The sequence below is a fragment of the Sphaerodactylus townsendi genome, linkage group LG11 (assembly GCF_021028975.2).
Source record: "Sphaerodactylus townsendi isolate TG3544 linkage group LG11, MPM_Stown_v2.3, whole genome shotgun sequence".
NCBI lineage: Eukaryota > Metazoa > Chordata > Lepidosauria > Squamata > Sphaerodactylidae > Sphaerodactylus > Sphaerodactylus townsendi.
The window spans coordinates 55,503,068-55,523,915 of NC_059435.1; the positions used below are offsets into that span (position 1 = coordinate 55,503,068).

Sequence of the window (20,848 nt, forward strand, 5' to 3'; positions counted from 1 at the left end):
ACAGCTGTGACCTGCAGGCCATATTCCACTGAGTCTTCTGAGGTTTTCCCAACACCTTTTCTCTCTATTCAATTGCTGGCAGTACCTGGCCTTTGTAGGAATTGCCCACTGGCAGGACCAGAACTCCCAGCTTCCTTTCCCAGTGGTGAGGCCTTGCTTCTGTATTTCCCACTATCCATCATCTGGTAACCACAAAGATGGCCACTGGGGAAGTACATACACTTTTGTGCCACTGGGGAAGTAGCCACTTGCCAACTGATTGGCCCTTCCCTTCCTTTTGCGCTCCTTTTAAAATAGTGTTCTTTAGATTGTGAGGTCTATGTGGTAGAGAATCACTGCTAGCATCAAAAATTGTAAAACATTTATTAAAAAAGAAAATGTCCACAAGCGTACTGCCTGAAAAGAATCAGACAAAGCAAGGAATTCAAAAGGAAGGGGAAAACACAATTACTCTGTCTCTCCCTCTATATATGCCCAAGTAGATGATAAATATAACCCAGGATCCTTGCTGAGAAAGTTAAAGATGTTCTACTAATGTTTCCATTATCTTGAAGCTTTTGTTTTCATATCTTGAAGCTTTTGCTTAGATGTGCAGATGATCACTCTGGGCTACCTCCCAGATACCTAAGATAAGAGTTCTGTCTGCCTTGATAAAATCAGCACCAAAAAGAACCTCCTCCATTGTTCCAGTAATTTTATCATCTCTCTTTCTCTTCTCACTGACCATGTTAGGCAAGTTCCAAGAAACTTCCTGAACTTGCCAGGAATTTTTCCTGAAGTCTTTCTGGCACTTAATTCCTCCTAATTTCTGTTCGTTTGATATCACATATCTAACTTTGGGAAGAAGGGGCAACAGCCATCTCACTGTCAGGCAACCCCCTTGACACACATGCTGAACAGTTTTGCTCAGCGTGGTGTAGTGGTTAAGAATAGTGGACTCTAATCTTGAGAACTGGGCTTGATTCCCCACTCCTTCACATGAAGCCTACTGAGTCAGTCATAGTTCTCTCAGAACTCTCTCAGCTCACACAGAAGCAGGCAGTGGCAAACCACCTTTGAACATCTCTCACCTTGAAAACACTACAGGGTCAGCATAAGTCAGCTGTGCTTGATGGCAAGCATGCATACAGACCATTTAGCATTTCTAAAGGGGTGGCTGAGATGAGGCTGAAAAGCAATTGAATTGACCCCCCCCACACACACACACACCTGTTCTCTGACAGGAGAAATACTTTGAAAAACAAAAAGGGAGGTTTTGCTCAGTTCATATCTCCAAAGGAAAAAAAAATGCATTTCTTCCCAAGAGGTATAAGTGTTCTGTTTAGATGGTGTTTCTTGATTTTCTCTGATCAGGTTAACAGCTTGAATGTACTAGTTGGCCAAGGCCTACTTTTTGAAAAGCAGATGGAACAGGAGCCAGGAATACATCTTTCATTCTCCAGTTGTCCAGAGATCCTCTTGGTGACATTCCTGCTGGTCCAGGTTGATTCACGCTTTTGTTCATTTCTGGGCTTGACAACTGTAACATGGGCTAAGTGGACCATACTGCAGAATTCAACAGCCCACAACTTGTTTGAATTGGAAGGAGATAAACAAACTCAGTTGGTTCTGAATCAGTGGCCCTACTTACTGATTTGCATCCAGGTAGTATTTAAATTACTGGTACTCATCTTTAAAGCTCTCGATGGTCTGGGATCTGCATAACTGAAGGATCTACTTTCCATATATGAGCTCATTTGCCAACTGAAATGTAGGCAGTAGACAATTTTGGCAGTGCCATCTCCCCATCAAGTAAAGTCAAAGGGGTGGGGTGTACATGTCTCAATTGCAGCTCTGACCCTCTTGGGATTCTCTTCAGGGAAAAAACCCCCCAAGGAATGCTATTTCTTTTTCACATGTTCCCAAGGGATGAAAGACATTCTTTCTAAATTGGCATTTAACTGAATTTTCTTTATCCTGTTGACATGCTGTCATATTTTCTGGTCTGTTGCTATAATTCTATTGCAGATAGTGTGAGTGTACTGTATGTACTGTTTTCTTAATCATTGTTTATTATTGTCTATTGCAAACTGACTTGAACTTTTCCAAAAGTGTTTTAACAGTGGCTAGATGACTGGATGTGTACATAAAACGTGCCACAGTGCAATGATTCCCATACAAATGCTGTTACATTGGCAGTACATCTGAGTTGACTCTTGGTATGTTTAACAATGTTGCTCTGGATCATATTTCAAGCTAGTTTGCATGGATATGCATAGTGTCAAGCTGTTAATTGTGATATTGCTAAAATTCAGGGGAAGAAACAGAAAAATCGTGATATAAGAATATAGCAAGAGCAGTGCAGAATATTGTACTCTTTGTAAGTGAAGAAATATTTGATGAGGGTGGAGGATTCAGCGCAATGAAAATGCCACTTATGGTTTTATTTTTACAGGTAACATGTGAGTGGCTAGACAATGTCTAAATCTTAATATCTAGAGAGTGGGTGAGCAGGGTGGTGTCATGGAGTGGTTAGAATACTGGATCAGGGAGACCTGGATGTAAATCCATACTTACCAAGGAACTTACTTGTTGATCTTGGACCTGCCACTCTCAGCCTGTTGTGAGAACAAAATGGGAATGGGAAGACTATGTATACCTCCTTGAGCTCCTTGAAGATAGGGCAGAATAAAAAATGCACTAAAAACCAATAGGGCAACGAGAGGGAAGACTTTTACAGTGTTATGTCTTACTTTATTGCTGCTTTTTACCCATTTCAACATTATGAGTTCATAAAAAGCAACCCAGTTTCAGTCAGTTTGTGCACACTTTTGAAAGCATGCTAGATGCCCAATCAGTCTGGTTTGAAAGTGTTTTTTCAGATTAAAATTTTTGTGTGGATACTGTAATGTCTTTGATTAATAAATATTGTATACTTAAATGCAGAAGAATCTGTTGTGTTCAAAATGCAACTTTCCTCTGATTTATTCTGCAAAGGCAGAATATATTATTCCAAAATAGGCAAATATGGCTCATAAAATGTGGGTTACCTTTGTATCTGGCCATGTACTCGTGCCCTGACCTCCCAGCCCCAGTCCCATAGATGACTCCTCCCTTCATCCCCTGCATTTCTAATAGTGATAAGGGAAGGAGTGCTGCTGCTAGACAGCAGCCTGATTCAGGAGCCAGGCTTGACCCCAGACCTACTGCCAGCAGCCTCCCCCTGAATTCCAGGCTGTTGGACAAGGCAGCAGGACTGAGACATGGCCAGGGCAGGATGCTGGCGGGCTCAGATGAAGTTCCTGGCTCACAGCAGTGCCTGACAAGGGCATGGACACATCCCAATCCAGCCTCCTCTTCCAAGCCTCACAGGGCCAGAGGTATCAGGTTGCCAGGCCAAGGAAGAAAGGGCAGGCCCAACCAAGACACTCAGCCTCTTGGGGTCGGTGGGAGATAGGTTTAAAGGAGGGCAAGGAAGGTGTCAGTAGAACATGGAAGGAAGAAAAGGGCACCTGGTGACAGAGGTGGAGTTAGAAAAATAGAGAAGGAACGGCCAGCCAGAGAGAAGGAAGCATGCTGTAACACATTGGTGAGAGAGAGAGCAAGGCATCGCTCTGTTAAGCAGCATTCTGACCAGACTGAATGGAGCTAAAAGAGCTTGACTGAGACCTCCCATCCCTATTCTGGGGCTTGAGAAAGTGGCAGCAGGCTCAGAGGCAATAAAAGAGGGAGCGAGGGACATGGCAGCAGAGACAGAATGAAATACCTTATTACTGACTTTGTAAAAAAAATGTTTTGGATTTAATTTTTGTAACTGTGCTCTCAGCACCGGCTAAAACAATTTTGTTTCTACATTACATCCCTTTGCAATCAATCTTTGAGCATTTCTCTTTCCATTTTATTTTATTTTACTTTTGCACAGCCATGCAAAAAGAGCTCAAGCCCATAAGGAGAGCCATGTCAGCTGTCAAAAGTTCTCCCAATTTATTCAGTGTTCCTTTTGCTGAGAGCGGTTCCTGTTATTGGAGAACGAACTTGGTAAAGTGAAAACTGTGAGAAGTGCTATCCCTTGAAGCTATAAGTGGCAGCGTTCTTTAAGTTACTGATTTTATTACAGTCCCTAAATGTGTGCTATTGTTCCTCTCCGCACTATTTAGAAAATGTAGCCCATTTAAAAGTGGCTGCCCAAGAGCGAATGAATGGTTTATACTTTTAGGATTTAAACAAATGGCCAGCCGATGTTGTTCTTCTAAGCACCGAATTGTTCGTATTTGTACACTTAATTTTCCTCATATACCAAAACAGCAGATCATTCTCTTAGGCTGCTGTAACATTCCACATTACAAAGGGTGTGCCACTTTCCTCTCTGTTCATGCTCTTATTTACATATGTAAAAGAATGTGATTTGGGATGCACAGTGTGATGAATTTAGCAGAAGTGCTTCTGAGTCTAAAACAACTCACAGATTGTACATCAAATGTTAAATGTGGTAATTGCACCTGTGTCTTCCTGGTTATACTTAAATTCTCCAGTAAGCTGTGAATGGCTGTGAAGATGTTGTAGTAGATAGAATTTCAGATAGGAAACTTGGAAACTCACTTGGTCATTTTTGCTTAACCATTCTTTCTCAACCTAACCTAGGCCCTTTCCGCACGGGCCAAAAGCAGTGGTGGCAGGCCGGTAAAACAGCGTTTTGGCGGGGACTGCTCGCACAGGCGCCGCTGCCAAATCACTGCAGCGGCGCCCGGCGCCCGCCCAAACGGTGTTTTTGAATCTTGCTCAGGGAGCGAGGTATTTTGGAAACGCCGGCTTCCATTTGGTGCCATGCAAATGGCACCGGGTGGAAGCCGGCGTTTCTCTCCCAGCCCTCCCAAACGCTCCTTACCTCCGGTCGCCTTCTGTCGCGTTGTGCAGGCCAGGAGACACGCCCCCTGGCCTCATTCTCCAGCGTCGTCGCTCTGGCAAGGGGGGGCGTGTCCCCTGGCCTCCACAATGCGAAAGAAGGCGACCGGAGGTAAGGAGCGTTTGGGAGCAGCACAGCCTGTGCGAAGGCTGCACTGCCGCCGCCGCTGCTTCCAGCGGGACCGTCCATGCGAATGGTCCCGCGGGGGTGCGCCAGCATAAACTATGCCGACACCCCCCCTCAGTGCCCGTGCAGGGCCCTAGTCAGGTAAAAAAATGCGCCTTGTGGCCCCCTGAAATCTAACCCAGGATTGATCATACCTTAGAGAAGGGCTGTGGGTCCATATTTAACAGGGAACACGTGGAGAGTTCCATATAGTGATCCATCTAATAAATTAAATATCTATTGAAACCACAGAAGCATCCTAGTAAAGTCTTCTCAATCTGACTGGCCAAACCTTGTTATGTGCATGATCTGTTTAGGGAGAGAGCTCCACTGATGATGGAAAGCAGAGTGCTCTCTTTTCCTTCTTTGCTCTTGCTTTTTAATGTTTCCTGCTCTTTAACCCTTAGTCTCCAGAATATAGCTGAGCCCAGTTCTATCTCAGTACAGAATGTTTCCTGTATTTTTATGGGTCTCTGCTAGGCTCCTTGACTCCAACTGTTGCTGTTTCAAGGTTGTTTGCTTTCCCTTAACTTGTCTTGATCATAGGAGGAAGGACAAGGCTGACTAAATAAAGAGATTCAAGCATATCACATGTGTTAAAACTGCAGCAGAACAGGCTGTCTAGGGCCAGATATCCTTGATCTTTGGTCTACTTCTGTTCTTTATACATTCTCACAAACATTCTCCATTTCTATGCATGGCTCAAGAAATAATCAGCACTGAAGCTGACTACACCAGAAATATCATGCTAAAGTTGCTGAACGCATGGGATATTCTGTAGTCAGTTGAATTTCCCACATATCTAGTTTTCTTTGCCCTGAAGACTTAAAAGTAAACACATAAACATTTAATGAAGCATTTCTTAACACATACTCAATGATCAACCAGTGTTGGACCATTAATCTAAGTTCCATGTTTCATACTACCTTACAGGGTTGTTGTTTTTTGTTAGGATAACACTGAGGAAGAGAGAACTTCCTTGTAACCTGTCTTGGGTCCCTGTTGGACAGAAATGTGGGATATGAATAAATTGATTTGCATACCATGTATTAGATTGGGCACATAATATCTGATTGTCATATGTATGATGATTTGTTTGTATTTTTCCTGCTATTTCTTGCAGGAAAATTGTGGCCATATAAGAAATCTACTCTAATTGAAGTAGATTTATGTCATGTTGAAAGCAATGGTCTCAGTTCATCCATATGCTCTACAGCAGTTATAGTACTCATAAGGTTGCTAACTGGCCAGAAAAAAATGCCCTGTCTTTGACTGATAGAGGTTTAATGTGAAGGAAAGAACAGTTGATGGTATGGAGCTAAATAACATTGCCTGATAGTTGCTGTCAATCAAACTGAGACTAAAGGGACAGCTAGAGGGACCATTTTTAGATATAATAATCATAAGTGCACGTGCAGACCCATGTTATAAAATAGTAATCATGCTGCCTAGCGACTAGTAGATGGTGGTGGAAATGTGAATATATGGTGTAGTGGTTAAGACCAGTGGACACTAATCTGGAGAACTGGGTTTGATTCCCCCTTCCTTCACTTGAGTGGTGAACTCTTGTCTGGTGTACTAGATTTGTTTTCCCACTCCTACATATGAAGCCTGATGGGTTCATATGTTAGTCACAGTTCTCTCAGAACTCTCTCAGCTCCACCTACCTTACAAGAAATAAAAGCAGGATATAAAACCAAACTCTTCTTCTTTTCCTTCAAAGAAAAATTGGTGCCACTTGATATTCCTTTAGGTCCAGCTCCACTTGCATGCATGAGTTAGAAACATCTACCTGTTGACCTGTTTCAAAGCACTTATGGATAGATCAGGGCAAATTCATTTTAAGACAGGTCAGTGTTTAATTTAGGGTTGTCAACAACCTGAAGAGAAAAAAATTCTGTCCCTTTAACAGAATCTTAATATGTAGAAATAGACAGGTAAACTCTGGTAATAGGTTTGGCTGGCAACCCTTGGGAGACTAGCAAGGATGGCAGTTACTTGAATGATCTTCTAATGCTTCCATCTACATAACTGAACTTAACATCACTGCATTGAGGAATGCTCTAGAATTCACTGAAAACTCTGTGGAAAAACCATAGAGTTTTAAGTGAATCCTAGAATGCCGCGAGGTAACATTGCTTCTAGTTATGTAGCAAGAATTGACATCACTACATCAGAAAACACTGTTCCATCCCCACCCCCATTTCCTCCTCTGTACCACTAAGTGCCAGCAGGGGACCAGGAAGTGTCAGTGAGGGCTCCCTCACCAACATTAGGCAAATGGCAATCCTACCTAGTAAATAACTTTCTATTAAGCCTGTATTAAAAGCTTAGAACATTTCTTTCTCTAGGCTGTTGGCAACCATAATTCAATTATTTTTAATTTCAAATGTTAGGTGTACAGTTATGGTAACAGATGCAAAGTTTATACCAAGTTGTGGAAAACAAACTTTTTTAAAATAAAGAAAATAAACTTTTCAACTTAATCTAGTAAAGCGGAATGTCCTTTTTCTTTGACAGTTGAATGTGTTTCCTATTGTTTTGTGCAAGTCTTTACAGGAAGTAACTTGGCACAGAATGCCTCTGAGGCAGAATGAGGTCTAGCTGGTAGCTATTATTTGTCTTTAGCAGCCGTTTCTTTCCCTCTTTTGAAGTATTCTTTTTAGACCTGTCTGGCCTGAGTGAATTATAATGCACACATTCCCCTCCCAAATCCTGCTCTAGTGCTTCTCATTGATTGCATTGACTGGAGAGAGCTGAATTGATCAACTGCAACCACAAGTGGCCCTGAATGCAGCCGACAAACCATTCATTAATTCCGACTGATCTCAGAGTTGCAAGAGCTTTAAGAGATTGTCATTTCCGCTCCTCTTCTTACCGTCTTCTCCAATGGAACAGCCGCAATTTTAAATTTAAATTCAACATAAGCGAGGAATAAAATCACAAACCTAATCACTTTCACTTCTAATTTTATGCAAACCTCAAGGACAACTGCTAAAATCATTAGAGCAAAACACAGGCTTAATTATATGTTCATTATCAAAACCTCTTGCTGCTAATCTTGCTCCTTCCGAAACAGTGCTGTGAAATATTTGCTTTAGGGAGCTTCTTGGAATGTTTCCCCTTCTGTGGCAGCAAGTGAAAGAATCATAAACAGCAAAACCCTTTTGCATTTGACAATGTACTAAGGAAGCATAGATGTGAAATTTAATTGCGGTTCTGCCGTAGACCATATAAATTGCTAGACAAGTTAGTACTGCACGTTTTCTTATGATTGTACGTCCTTACAATATCTAGTGGTTTTCCAGTTGAATTAAATGATGCAGCAATGCTAATTGAGTGCAAACTCTGATATCTATGTATTGTCGAAGGCTTCAGATCCTCTGAAGATGCCAGCCACAGATGCAGGCGAAACGTCAGAAGAGAATGCTGCTAGAACACAGCCATACAGCCTGGAAACCACACAGCACCCCTCTGATATCTTTGATGATAACAGGCAAAATCTTTTATAATGTTTCATGCAAGTTGAAAGCCTATCAGAAGAGGTCATTAACTGCATTCAGCCATCACATTGAAGAAACCAAATAAGTTACCATAATAGTGAGGAGAAGGTGGGGTTGTAGAAAGAATATCTCTTGATTCTGGTGCCTATTTCTTCCTTCCTATGCAATGGCATTGCTTTTGGGATAGTTATGTACAAATGCAGATATGTTGTTTTGACAAATGCCGATCCAAATCATTCGTGATTGCGTTGCTTGAGTATCATGATCTGCAGTAGACTTCCTTGTGCTTTACACTAGAGACATCTTGCAGAAACAGTCTAATGCAGTTTGGAATCACAGTGTTTAGCATCATTATGTATTATGTTGTAGATCCATTGTTTTCAGAGATCTAATAATACTAGAGCCAGAATGGTGCAGCAATTAAGACTAGGACCTGTCAGACTGTGACCTGGGAAACCCAGGTTCAAATCCCCACTCATGCTGTTGAAGCTTGCTGGGTGACCTTGGGCCAGTCACACACTCAGCCCTGACCCTCAATAGCATTTGGATGGGAGACCTCCAAGGACATTCTTGCAAGCAAGCTAGTGAAATGTGGACTAAGTGCTACTGTTAGGTGAATTTGTAATTGGTTGACTGACCAAACCAAAGGGTGCTTACCAATGGCTCACCTTAATCCTGGAGAGAAATGACTGGTGGGGTGCTGCAGGGTTCTGTCCTAGGCCAGTGCTATTCAGTATTTTTTTATCAATGGCCCTTTCCGCACGGGCCATATACGGCACCCTGGGGATGGCAAAAACGCCGTCCCCAGGGAGCCGTTCGCACAGGCGGCGCTGCTGAAATGCAGCAGCGCCGAACTGGCTCCCCTCCACCTCCACCAGAGCGGCATCAGGCTGCCTCCAAAAACCTGTTTGGAAAACAGCGTGTTCCCGCCGGCGCGGTGCGAACGGCACCGCCGGGAACACACTGTTTTCCCCGTCCCCCCCACTCACCTCATTGTCCTGCGTCGCTCTACTGGACTGCTGAGACCCTCCCTCGCTGTCCCTCCAACCCCTGGAGGTCGGAGGGGCAGCGTGGGGCTGAGGTCTTAGGAGTCCAGCAGGCGGCTAATGAGGACAACGCAGGTGAGCCCGGGATGTGACGGGGAAGAGGCGGCTCCATGTAGAGCCACCTCTCCCACGCCGGCCTCTGCGGGGGCCGCTCGCATGCTCCTGTGTGAACGGCCCCCACCCCTCCACTGGCAGAATTCCTGCCGGTGCAGGGGCGCCCTTTCCGCAGTGCAGAAAGGGCCAGTGACTTGGTTGATGGAGTAGAGAGCATGCTAATCAGATTTGCAGATGACACCAAATTAGAGTGATAGTTCATACCCCAGAGCACAGGGTCAGAATTCAAAATGACCTGGATAGATTGGAGAGCAGGGCCAAAACTAACAAAATGAATTTCAACAATTATAAATGTAAAATACTACACTTAGGCAGAAAAAATTGAAATGCACAGATCTAGGATGGAGGAAACCTGGCTTGACGGAGTTGTTCCTTGGCACTCCTCTTCCCAAAAACCCTCGAAAGCCTTCTCTTAGCTCAGTTTCATGTGGATTCCATGGACAGTTTTGAAGAACTGGGAGAAAAAACATAAAGGGTTTATTTAGTCATCTATGACTCTATTCCATATAAAGATGATAGTAGATTGTAAATTCCTCCACCACAGAAAAAAGAGTAGAATGCTCTGCCTGGGTCCCTTTGCCCTGCTCCCTTCATCTGTTTGAAAGTTAAAATTCATTTTGGCATAAATGCTCTTATATCAAAGTGCCATATTCAATAATTAACAAAATAATGGTTTTGACAAAGGCATGAATGATAATTCTTATATTCGTCTGGGACTATATTCTAATGCGGAAGAATACAACTTTCTCAACTACTGCACCTCAACTGACCAAACTATCATCTTTATGAGGAACAGAGAGTAGAAACTTGAATGCTTTCTTCATGACTCATGTCTGGTTCTAAAATAGCATCTGAAGGATGGAAAATAAAATTAGTGCCATTTGCACAATATATAGTGAATATGTGATAGTTAAAGTCAAAAGATTCCTTTGTAAATTTCAGGTCCTTAAATCCTATCCTTCCCCAAAGATTAATCTGCCACATAGACCTGCCACTAGATGGGATAATTTAGAGGCATAGGTAGTGAGGTAATCAAGGTTATCTGTCATCAGTTTTTAATTAACCTGGAGCTGCCCATGTTAGCCTTGCTGTGTGTGAGAGGACAGTGGAATAGGACTTATCTTGAATATATTAACAAAAAATGAATGCTTCAAAGACACCCTGTCCTCAAAACTCTTCCTGTGAGTCAGGGGTAATTTTATCTGGAGATTGATTAAATTAATTTATGAAGTAATACAATTATGTGTGTTTGTAATCAAAAAGGCAGATTTTGTCCTGATAGAATCTCTTACTGTTTGATAATTTAAAATTAAGACTAGACAGATATGTGGACTAAGAGGAATTATAGTAAAAGAAAATGTCCTCTTCCCTCTCAGACTTCCTCTGCAATTGCTTTGGCTACACAACTGAAGCCTAGTAGTTGTGAGAGAGAAACTATTGCTTAGGGGATGGATACTACCAACAAAAACAGAATCCCATTTTGTGCTGCCACAGGAAGGGAGTTGGCAAAAAATCACTTCCCTTCTTGTGCCTGAAGAGATTCTAGGCAGGGTCCAATTCATTTTAAAGCGTAGACCATGATTCAAATGGTGCATTTACTTCAGGGAACGCAAGAAATATTTATACCAGTTTTTCTTCTGCAAGCCAAAATTTGGCAGATCCTCTTTTTGAAACGGAAGGGAGTTTCATAAACAATTTGAATGTCTCCAGGCCAAGTGATAACAAAACAAAAACAACAATTTTAAAAAAAAATTCTGCTGGTAAGCTGAAAGAAATTTTTTGAATCAGGCTTGCCTTGTCTTTTGTATAAACTCTATGAAGTGATTAAACTAATTTATCTACCTGCCACTGATAGATGTCCAGGAATATTAAAGTAGGCACATAAACTTAATGATAATGAGCATAATATATTGGTGTAATAAATTGGCAAAGATTCTCTTGTTTGTTGCACTGTGAAATTCAATACAGATTGATAGACACTATAAAATAATTATGAGAGAGTGTAGCTCTTTGATCTTACCTTTTGAACCTTCTTTTAAAACTCTCTTTGTCAAACAGGTTCATTTTATGAAATGGTTCGGAGCTTCCCACAAGTAGAGGAGAGTGTACATGTGGATTCCTACACATACAATCACAGATGGAAACGGCGCTCAGAGTCTCTCAAGCCAGTGGACACCAACAGAGCCAGCATGGGTCAGGACTCCTCAGAACCTGGAGGTTTCACAGATCTGCTCCTTGATGACACACACGACAACGCTACACAGATTGAGGTAGAGGACTGTTATATTCATTTGGTTTGCTTTGATATCTGTAATGTACGGGACAATAAGAACCATGCTACAATCACGCCAAGGGATTTAAGGGACGGTACTCTTTCAATGGACTTGATCACAGTGATTACAATGTAGCTGATAGCCAACAATCCAAAGCATGGGTGTTCATTCTTTGCATTGGTCTATCACAGAAATGTACACAATACAAATAATATATGCAACAATACATATTCTCATACCCAGAGGCACTAAACTTATGTTTCAATTGTCTGATCTGTTCTCCAGCACTAATCTTGTTAATATAGAGGATTTCCATCTGTCTCATACTTTAGACAGTGCTCTTCTCCATCTGAGGCAGAGGCGTAGCTCCAAGGGAGCAGGAAGGTGCGCGACACACCGGGCGCACGCCCCTGTGGAGGCATGGCGGGGGCATTCCGGGGTGGGGTGGGAGTGTTCCGTAATGGGGTGAAGGATGCACCGATGCACCAGGCACTTTCCCCCCTTGCTACATCTCTGGAGGCAAGCATCCTTGGGAGACTAGTGGTTGCTAGGAAAGAAGAGATCAGCATTTGATCCTAAAGGGTCAGTTCATTCTATATGGAAGTGGGAGCCGCGTCACAAAGCAAGTCTACTTAATCACTTAGCTTATGTCTTGCTGTATGCTGTAGGTGTAATACCCTAAAAATGTTCTTCCCTTTCTTTTTATTTGTCTCCTCTGAAACACTGGTAAGCATCATCCTCAGTCTGAACTGTTTTTATTTTGTCTTGCTTGGGAAATTATGAAAATACTTTTGTCCTTTTTAATTTTTGGTCATTCTTGCAACCCTATAAGATAGGCCACCATAATGCCTACTTTAGAAATTGGTATAAATAATTAATGTGTACAACTGCAAAACTTGCTTTTTTTCAGTTTCAACTTCATGGGGTAGTGAATAATCAAGTCACTAACATAGCAATCCTGAGCAAAGTTGCATCCTTCTAAGCCAGTAGCCTTATAAGATTCGAACTGTCTTCAGGCGTAATTTGATGTATACTACTACTTTTTTGATTAAATGCCACATTTGACCTGGCTGCTGAAACATTAGTCCCATTTGTTCTCTTAATGTGATTGCTCAAACATATTTCATGTTTTTAAGTTTTTTGCCAAAAAGGAGATAATGGTATTAAAGCTATATTCTGGTTTTGATATGATTGATCATCGTATCTTATTGTACTGGTAAGGAGGAGTTTTTGATGTACGACTTTGCTGATTTCAATATTTTTTATATGGTAAAACACAGAAAATTGTTATTAGTAAAATGGTTATTGGTAGGCCTGATTTTTGAACTGTGGCTTACTATTCTGCTGTTCAACATTTATAGATCATAATTATTTTATTTACTTATTTAAAATAATGATGTTCTGCCTCTCCCAAGACCGGCTGAAGACATCTCACAAGTAAAACAAACCATAAAATCAACATAATTTTACTGTTCATGTCACAACTGCGTTGGGCGATATCAGCATGGATCAGGATCCATTTGGATGCGGGGGGGATTGGCCTGGATGCCTGAATTCCTCATCTTTCAGGGATTCCCCCTGAGGGATTTTGGATGAGGATTTATGGAGACATGGCCAGCTCAGTGGCTGTCAAGGCACTATCACTCCAAGTGTCAGGGGAAACCACTCAGTGACTGGTGCCCATGTGGAATCCATCAATCTACCATCGCATGGGATTTCCCCCACCCAGCAGGTGGGTTGGGGCATGGTGGAATGAAAAGCATTGGTCAGCAGGTGGGTTGGCTGATATCAGGATCCATTGCTTTATGCTCTGTCAGCTGCTATACCAAGAATGTTGTGGCCATTTTCATTCCAGTAGGTTGTCAGTGTCATTACATGTCAGGGTGTTTTGGAAGTTGCATCACCTTCTCTCTGCTCTTCTTCCCTTCAGCCCTGGCCCCACAAACAGCCATATATCACAAACAGCGTTTACAGTCAGAAAGCATAACTTCAGGCAATTAAGCTTCTGACTTCAAAAATTAAGCACTAGAAAAAGCAGACAGCAGTCAAAGGAGAGGGGGGAAAATCCTTTTGCCATTAAATCTTTGAGTTAATTTCATTTCAAAGCCATTTTTACTCCTGCCCTCTTTCCTGCTTCAAAATGAAAACAGCTCACATTTCCTTCATAGTTCAATTCACACCCAACAGTGGCTCAGTTACAGGATAAAAGGAAATAAAATAATAAGCAATAGTCTTGTTTAGGCATGAAAAGCGGAGGTTATAAATGTGACTCTACACAGAGTAAAAATTAGTTTGCTTAAGTAAATCAGAACAGATAGACGCTCTAATTGTGGTTGAAGGGATCTGAAGAGAGATTGTCTGCCCTGGAAATAAATCTCCTTAGTACATATTTATCTTGCCTTTTGTTCAAGGTGCTCAGGGCAGACTACACATTTTTTTTCCTTCCTAATTTTTCTTCATAACAGCCTAGGGTTGGCAGGTCACATCCGGCAATCCAGGGGAAAAAAATGGAGGTGGGATTTTGGCACACAGTTGTCATCAACTGTGTGCTGATATCATTTCTGGTAAAAACCAGAAGTGATGTCTTTAGACTCTATAACGCTTACAAAAATCTTATGATTTTAGCTTAAGAGTTTTAATAAATGCATGAGTGTCCACTTCTGTGTCACTTCTGAATTGTACTGGAAGTAACATCAGCATGCTAGTGCACACTCCATTCCCCCCTTTTCCTCCTGGTGGCAAAAAGCAGGGATGCTGGGAAGTCTCCTACTATAACAGGAGGACTGGCATCCCTACAACAGGCCTGCGATTTGTTAGACTGAAAGAATGACTGACACAAGGTCATAAGGCAAGTTAGGGGGGAGAATTAGGATTTAAACCCAGGTCTCGTAGATCTTTCTCCAGTACTGTGCTATGGAAAAAAAATGCTTTGGCATGTAGTGAATGTACGTTGAAACTAGAATTGATGTTGTCATCACTCTTATAGAAGTAGATTTACACAATTAAACAGGCTGACTGTGATGATTATGTAGTTCGAGCCTCCTCCTCACCCCTTCTTAAAGAGCCAGGCGCACATGGCATTGCTGAAAAGTTGAAATTCTGAAGGTCAATTGCTGGTCACCTGGGGGCAGTTTCTAATGGCCAGAGGCAGCTAGCTGGTATTTAGAGCTGTATCATACATGAGGACTGTGCAGAACAATATTGTAGCTCTTTTAACTGATAGTGTTTTTTTATGGGAAATGATTGCTAAAAAATGCTAAACGCAGGGTGTTCTGCTACAGAAAATATTTCCGTAACCAAGAATAACTGTTATTTTTATCTGGGGATAGAGCATTTTGCTTGGGAATATTACTGTTCAATAATTAAATGGCAGCGGAAATGGAATCTACTCCTGAGCGTAATATGTTGGTGCTTTGAATAAAATTTCAGCGTAAATGGTTAGACCATTTGGTAGTTGTACGTACAGGCTTTTCATGTTATTCCTGGAGGACTACAAAAACAAATTTGCCGTTTTCTTTTTCAGAAAATTATTCTGCTATTGCCGAAGAGTCCCAGGTGCGGCATTAAATTGTTTTCATTCAAGCTTTTCAAGACTTTATTCCAGAAAATTACCTTGCCATTAAGTAGAAAATACAATTTATTCCATGCCTAATAAAAACCATCTATGTTCAGATGTTTAGACAGTGAGCGTAGCTTGGGGGAGGGGGGGACACACAATTTTTACTTCTGTGCCATAGAAGTAGTGAAGCTTTTGAAAGCAATCAGTTGTTTCAGATGTTAATCAGAAGCAAATGTAATTCACATTTCGTTCCCGCACCTCATTGATTTTCCTTTTTTAATTTAATTTTTTTTAAGGATCAGAAAGTGAAATTTGAACCATTTTTCCATCCCACTAAATCAAAGTCTGGACTTTGACATCTTGAGCGTAAACCAGACAATTAATTTACATAGATTTCTTTTTTTTTTTGCATTCCCATTGATTTTCTTAAAGTCAATTATGTCATTGGTTCTAGGCAGCCATTAGGCTAATATTTCACTGTCTTGTTTTCTTCCAGACTTTTTTCACTGTTGACGTTATTCTGTATATGTGCTTATATTACACAAGTCTTGGCACATGTGCTTAGTTAGTAGAAGGTCTAACAAGCCCTAATTTTGTCATAGCAAGCTTTTCATGCAGTTCATTTGGCCAGAGTATTCAGAACACTAACTCACAAATGTTATTATCATGAAAAATTGTTGAAGGAACTTACAACATCAGTGAAAGACTTGTTTTACCAATGTAACATGAGTCCCCTTTGTTATAGAATACTTGATAGAACATACTGATAATTTAGCAACAAGCATATGGTAACAATGCAACATAACCTTCCTCTGATGATTTGTAGCAAGCAATATTTTAATATTTGTATAATATTTTAGTATTTTAACAAATTTATCTATATCTATCTATATAGATCTTTATTATAGATATGGGTAGATATTCTTTCAGTATTTAGCTTCGTATACATATTCCCAATGTGTAAGCCATGTTCTGAAAAACTCTTACACCTGTGGCTCGTGTATTAAAATCAAGTTTAGAATTCATAGATCTGCACATGTAGACATGCAAATCTAACACATACCTTAAATGAATAGCTCTCGAGATTACACAACAATCTAACAGACCTTTGCATTTAACCGTGGCAGTCAACAGAATATGGAATTTATGAATACATTTTATGGGATCTCTGGAAGGTTGAGAAATAAATGATTGGGAAATTTTCTTCCAACCCAAATCTCTTAGACACTGAAAATACCAATTTCTCAATAACGCTACTGCTATCCCTCCTTTCCTCTTCAATGTCCTTTGTATCTAACGAAGGGAGCTTTGACTCTCAAAGATACTGCAAAAATCTGGTTGATTTCTAAAGTGCTGTAGGACAAGAACTTCCCTCAACATTCCACGCTTCTTAGAGGAGAATGCACATAGTCACTCCTCCTCAGATTGCTTGGGTAGGTAACATATATCGGAATACGATTCTGTGTAGTTGCTGTTCTCAACACGCTACCCTTTCTGAAGTATGTTAAGTCTTCAACAGGCTACTTACCGTATATACCCGTGTATGAGTCGACCCGCATATAAGTCAAGGCACCCAATTTTACCTCAAAAAACTGGGAAATTTTATTGATTCTTGTATAAGTCAAGGGTGGGAAAGATCCATCAGGAGGCAGGGTACTAAGCCGGCAAAGGAGCCACAGCTGGAGGAAAGGAGCGCCCCAGAAGCTCCATTCCCCCCTTTTCCTCCTTGGGAGGCTTTTTACGGAGGAGTGAGGTGGGCGTGCGCGGGTTTGGGAAGAGGGAAAGTGGCTGAAGGCAGGAGAAAGCGAAGCAGAGAATGCCTCATTCCCCTTACTAACTCATGCTTTCTTTCTTGCAGTCTCTAAGTCTATTGCTTTCTGGATTCTCCTCAGGGAAGTTGCCAGCTCGCTGGGCAGCCTGGTTCCTATGGTTTTTCTTTTAAAAGGGCAATGCTGAGCATTGCCCTTCTAAGAAAAAAAAAAAAAAAAAAAAGAAAACAAACCATAGAGACAGGCTGCCTCGAGCGGCAACTTCCCTGAAGCCAAGCTTTAGACTTAGAGCCTGCAAGAAAGAAAGCGTGAGTTAGTGAGGGGGACAAGGCTTCGTAACTCGCGAGTAAGCGCTATGACTCTGTGGGGGAAGACCTGCGTTTAAGTCGAGGGGGGCATTTTTCAGCCTAAAAAAGGGTTGAAAAACTTGACTTCTACGGTAGGAGCTTCTTCCATTTTGTTTTGGTTAAAGTAATATGTTTATGCATAACTGTGGCATCCCCTGAATGCATTAAAAACACAGTTCTGTTTCACTAGATGACGTAGTTTTGCTGTTTTCATGACAACTGCTCTACGGTAGGATATAATGATATAGTAATTCATAGTATCGCTTTCCTAGGGTATTGTCAGTAGTGCTTACAGCCTTTAACAAAAATTTATAGTAGTTTTAATATGCATTTGTGCTATGATATTACTTCAAGCTTGCAGAACAGAGCAAATACATCAGTCATTATCACCATATATGATGAGGCTGCAAAATTACTAGTGTATGAATGATAAACACGCACACACTCTCTTTGACTTCTGTTACCAAATGGAACAACTAATCCTGGGAAAAACAGAAGTACTTTTGGGAGGGTTGAGAGAAATATATTCTGAAGATAAAATTGTGGAGGTTGGTTCATTTCGGAGTTTCTCAGACCAAATAGCCTTCTATTTTGGGGGCTCACTGTGTTGCTACACAGCTGTTTAGGCAGGATTATAAGGGGAAATCAGGTAGAATTCCAGAAGTGTTATCTGAGAAGAAAGTAATCCTTAAAGTTCTAGCTTGAAGGTTAAGGAAGATCCTAGGAGATGCCCTTTCAAAGTTTGTATAAATCCCAATGACTATGGGAGTTACAGAGATATCGGTGTTATACTTCTGCTGTGAGTTAAAATGTTTAATTCGCCTGCAACAGATTTACAGTTTGCTCCTGTGAATCACTTTGCTGACAGCTCCGTAGGATGGTGATAAGCATAGCACACACTATAAACTAAAATCTGAGCTCTTGGGATTAAGCAGTCCTGGGTTTAGACCCTAAATTGCTAGGTCAATCAATAATTTTATATGTTTCACCCATAATAAAATAATCTACACAGTTCAAATTCAGTGGAATAAATGCAGCTTGTCTAATTTAGATTCACCTTGCTGTCACTGGTTTGTTTGGTACACTACAAACATCTTAACCTCCAGATATAACTGTGTTAGCCTTAGTGCTCCCATCAGTGAATTATGTGGTTTCTTCAGGGATATAATAAACAGAGACATGGCTAAAAGCCCAATTTAAATGAGTGACAATGCAAAAAGGAGACTTTGAGATATATGTTTGTCATAACTAAATGGAATTAGCTAATGTTGTGAACAGTTTGAAAAGTGCCTCTTGTCAGCAAATGCATTACATATACTGTATTATTGGACAGCATGTGAACTCTGATATTGGGGAACGTTTTCAGATGTGGCAAACTGTTATTCTTCTAGCCCAATAAGTGGATTTATGTTGAAAGGGTCATAGCATTTATAAATAGTTTCACGGACTTCAGTGTCTCACAAAACAAGAATTGTTAGGGTCTTTCACATTTTATGGTTCAATGTCCTATTTCTAAATTTAGAAAATATTTCTTCACAACTTTTCATAGTTCTTAGCCTTTCTTGTAATCTAGTGAAGGAAGGCAATAAAGCTAAAATCACGTATTGGAAGTTTCTTGGTACCTGTTGAGACGGTCCGTGACACGTCACAAAGAAGTGACTCTGAAGGTTTGCTTTTGATATTTACACCCCTTCCATGGTAAATGTTATCCCAGGGGTCTGCAACCTGTGGCTCTCCAGGTTGGCCATGCTGTCAGGGGCTGATGGAATTGCAGTCCATGAACATCTGGAGAGCCACAGGCTGAAGTCCCCTGTGTTATCCGTTGTCAAAAATATATCTATATATATAAAAAGCTACCCGTGACTTTGTTAGTCATGACCTAACGCTGAAACGCCTGGACCAAATGCTTTGAAATTTTCACAGAACATGGCTTTCCATTGCGGGTGGGTTTTTGGACATTCACATACCTGACATGTTACACCTGAGCCAGGTAAAACGTCCGTTTGTCCAAACCCTGCGCCGGACCAATGAGGGGCCGCCTTGCGATGGGGGGGCTGCCTTGCCCACGACATGCACATGGACGCAAGTGACGGCGGCAATGTCACAAAAGGATCCACCGCTGGAGCCGTGGGAGTCGGTGGCCGTGGGGGCGACCCTCTGAGCGACCAACCTACCCTGCCCCCTCAGGTGACCCACTCATTGCCCACGGCCACCCTCCCCAGCACACATCAGCAGGCCTCACAGAGTCTTGCACTCCTCTCGCCACCTCGGACCTTGCCAGCATGCTCGCCAACTGAGACCCCTGTCGGAAATCATGGTCAGACCCGTCTATCACAGCCAAAATTGTTTCCTATTGGCCAAGAGGCAGGACTTGGATGGGGATGGCCATCAATAAGTCCTTGCCTGGGAACGCTCCTCCTTTCTCTCCCTCTGTCTCATGGCTGCTTCCTTTCTGGTGGGCCCTGGCACTCCAGCCTGTCATATCGACTTCACTCTCTCACCAGACTCTCTAGGTAGCGATGCAAACTGAACAAGCTCTTCCCTATCACAAACAAGCATACAGCGAGCCCATCCACAGGTAATGGATGGGGTTCTACTACTCGGTGGTGTAACAATTATGTCTGTGCCCTGCGAAACCTCCTCATTTCCAGACAGCAATGCCTCTCCACCCCATTTCTGGTAGGCTGCTCTTGAGCATCAGGCTTGCTGCAGAGGATACCATTGACAGTCTGGTACAGGTTCAGTTTCAGGAATTTGCTCTGCCCACACAGAGATGGACCACTGATGGACCTTGAGGGAAAGGGGTCAAAACTGTTTCCTCCTCCTAGGAAGGATGGTTCCCAAGTATCATGCAGCCAATGCGGCATCCCTCAAAGGAACCTGCAGGTCTCCCTAGCCTCTGGTATCAACATCCAGAACTGTAGCACTTATTCCCAAGGAAGGGCTAAGCCCTAGCCTGGTTCCCTCAGCCATAATAATCTTGATCAAATATCACGGGAGAGCCTGGTAGACATTACATTGACTTTAAACACCTCTAATACCTCCCATGATGTCTACTACCTACCATGCTGTTCTGCCTCACTTCGCCACAGCAAAGCGTGGCCGGGTCCGCTAGCATATGTATATGTGTGCTCTTCTTTTGGTGGAGTTTAGCAGAGTTGCAAGGAATAACAGAGTCAGAGTCTTTGTT

General features: G+C 41.9%; 1 protein-coding gene across 2 annotated transcripts in view; it reads left to right on the forward strand.

Moving 5' to 3' along the window:
• Positions 1–20,848, forward strand: part of PLXDC2 (plexin domain containing 2) — a 247,278-nt gene that overhangs the window by 90,767 nt on the left and 135,663 nt on the right. For both annotated transcript variants that reach the window (XM_048510913.1, XM_048510914.1), the window contains one exon: positions 11,769–11,980. In XM_048510913.1, the coding sequence (XP_048366870.1) occupies positions 11,769–11,980 (212 nt within the window). The remainder of the gene's footprint in view (positions 1–11,768; positions 11,981–20,848) is intronic.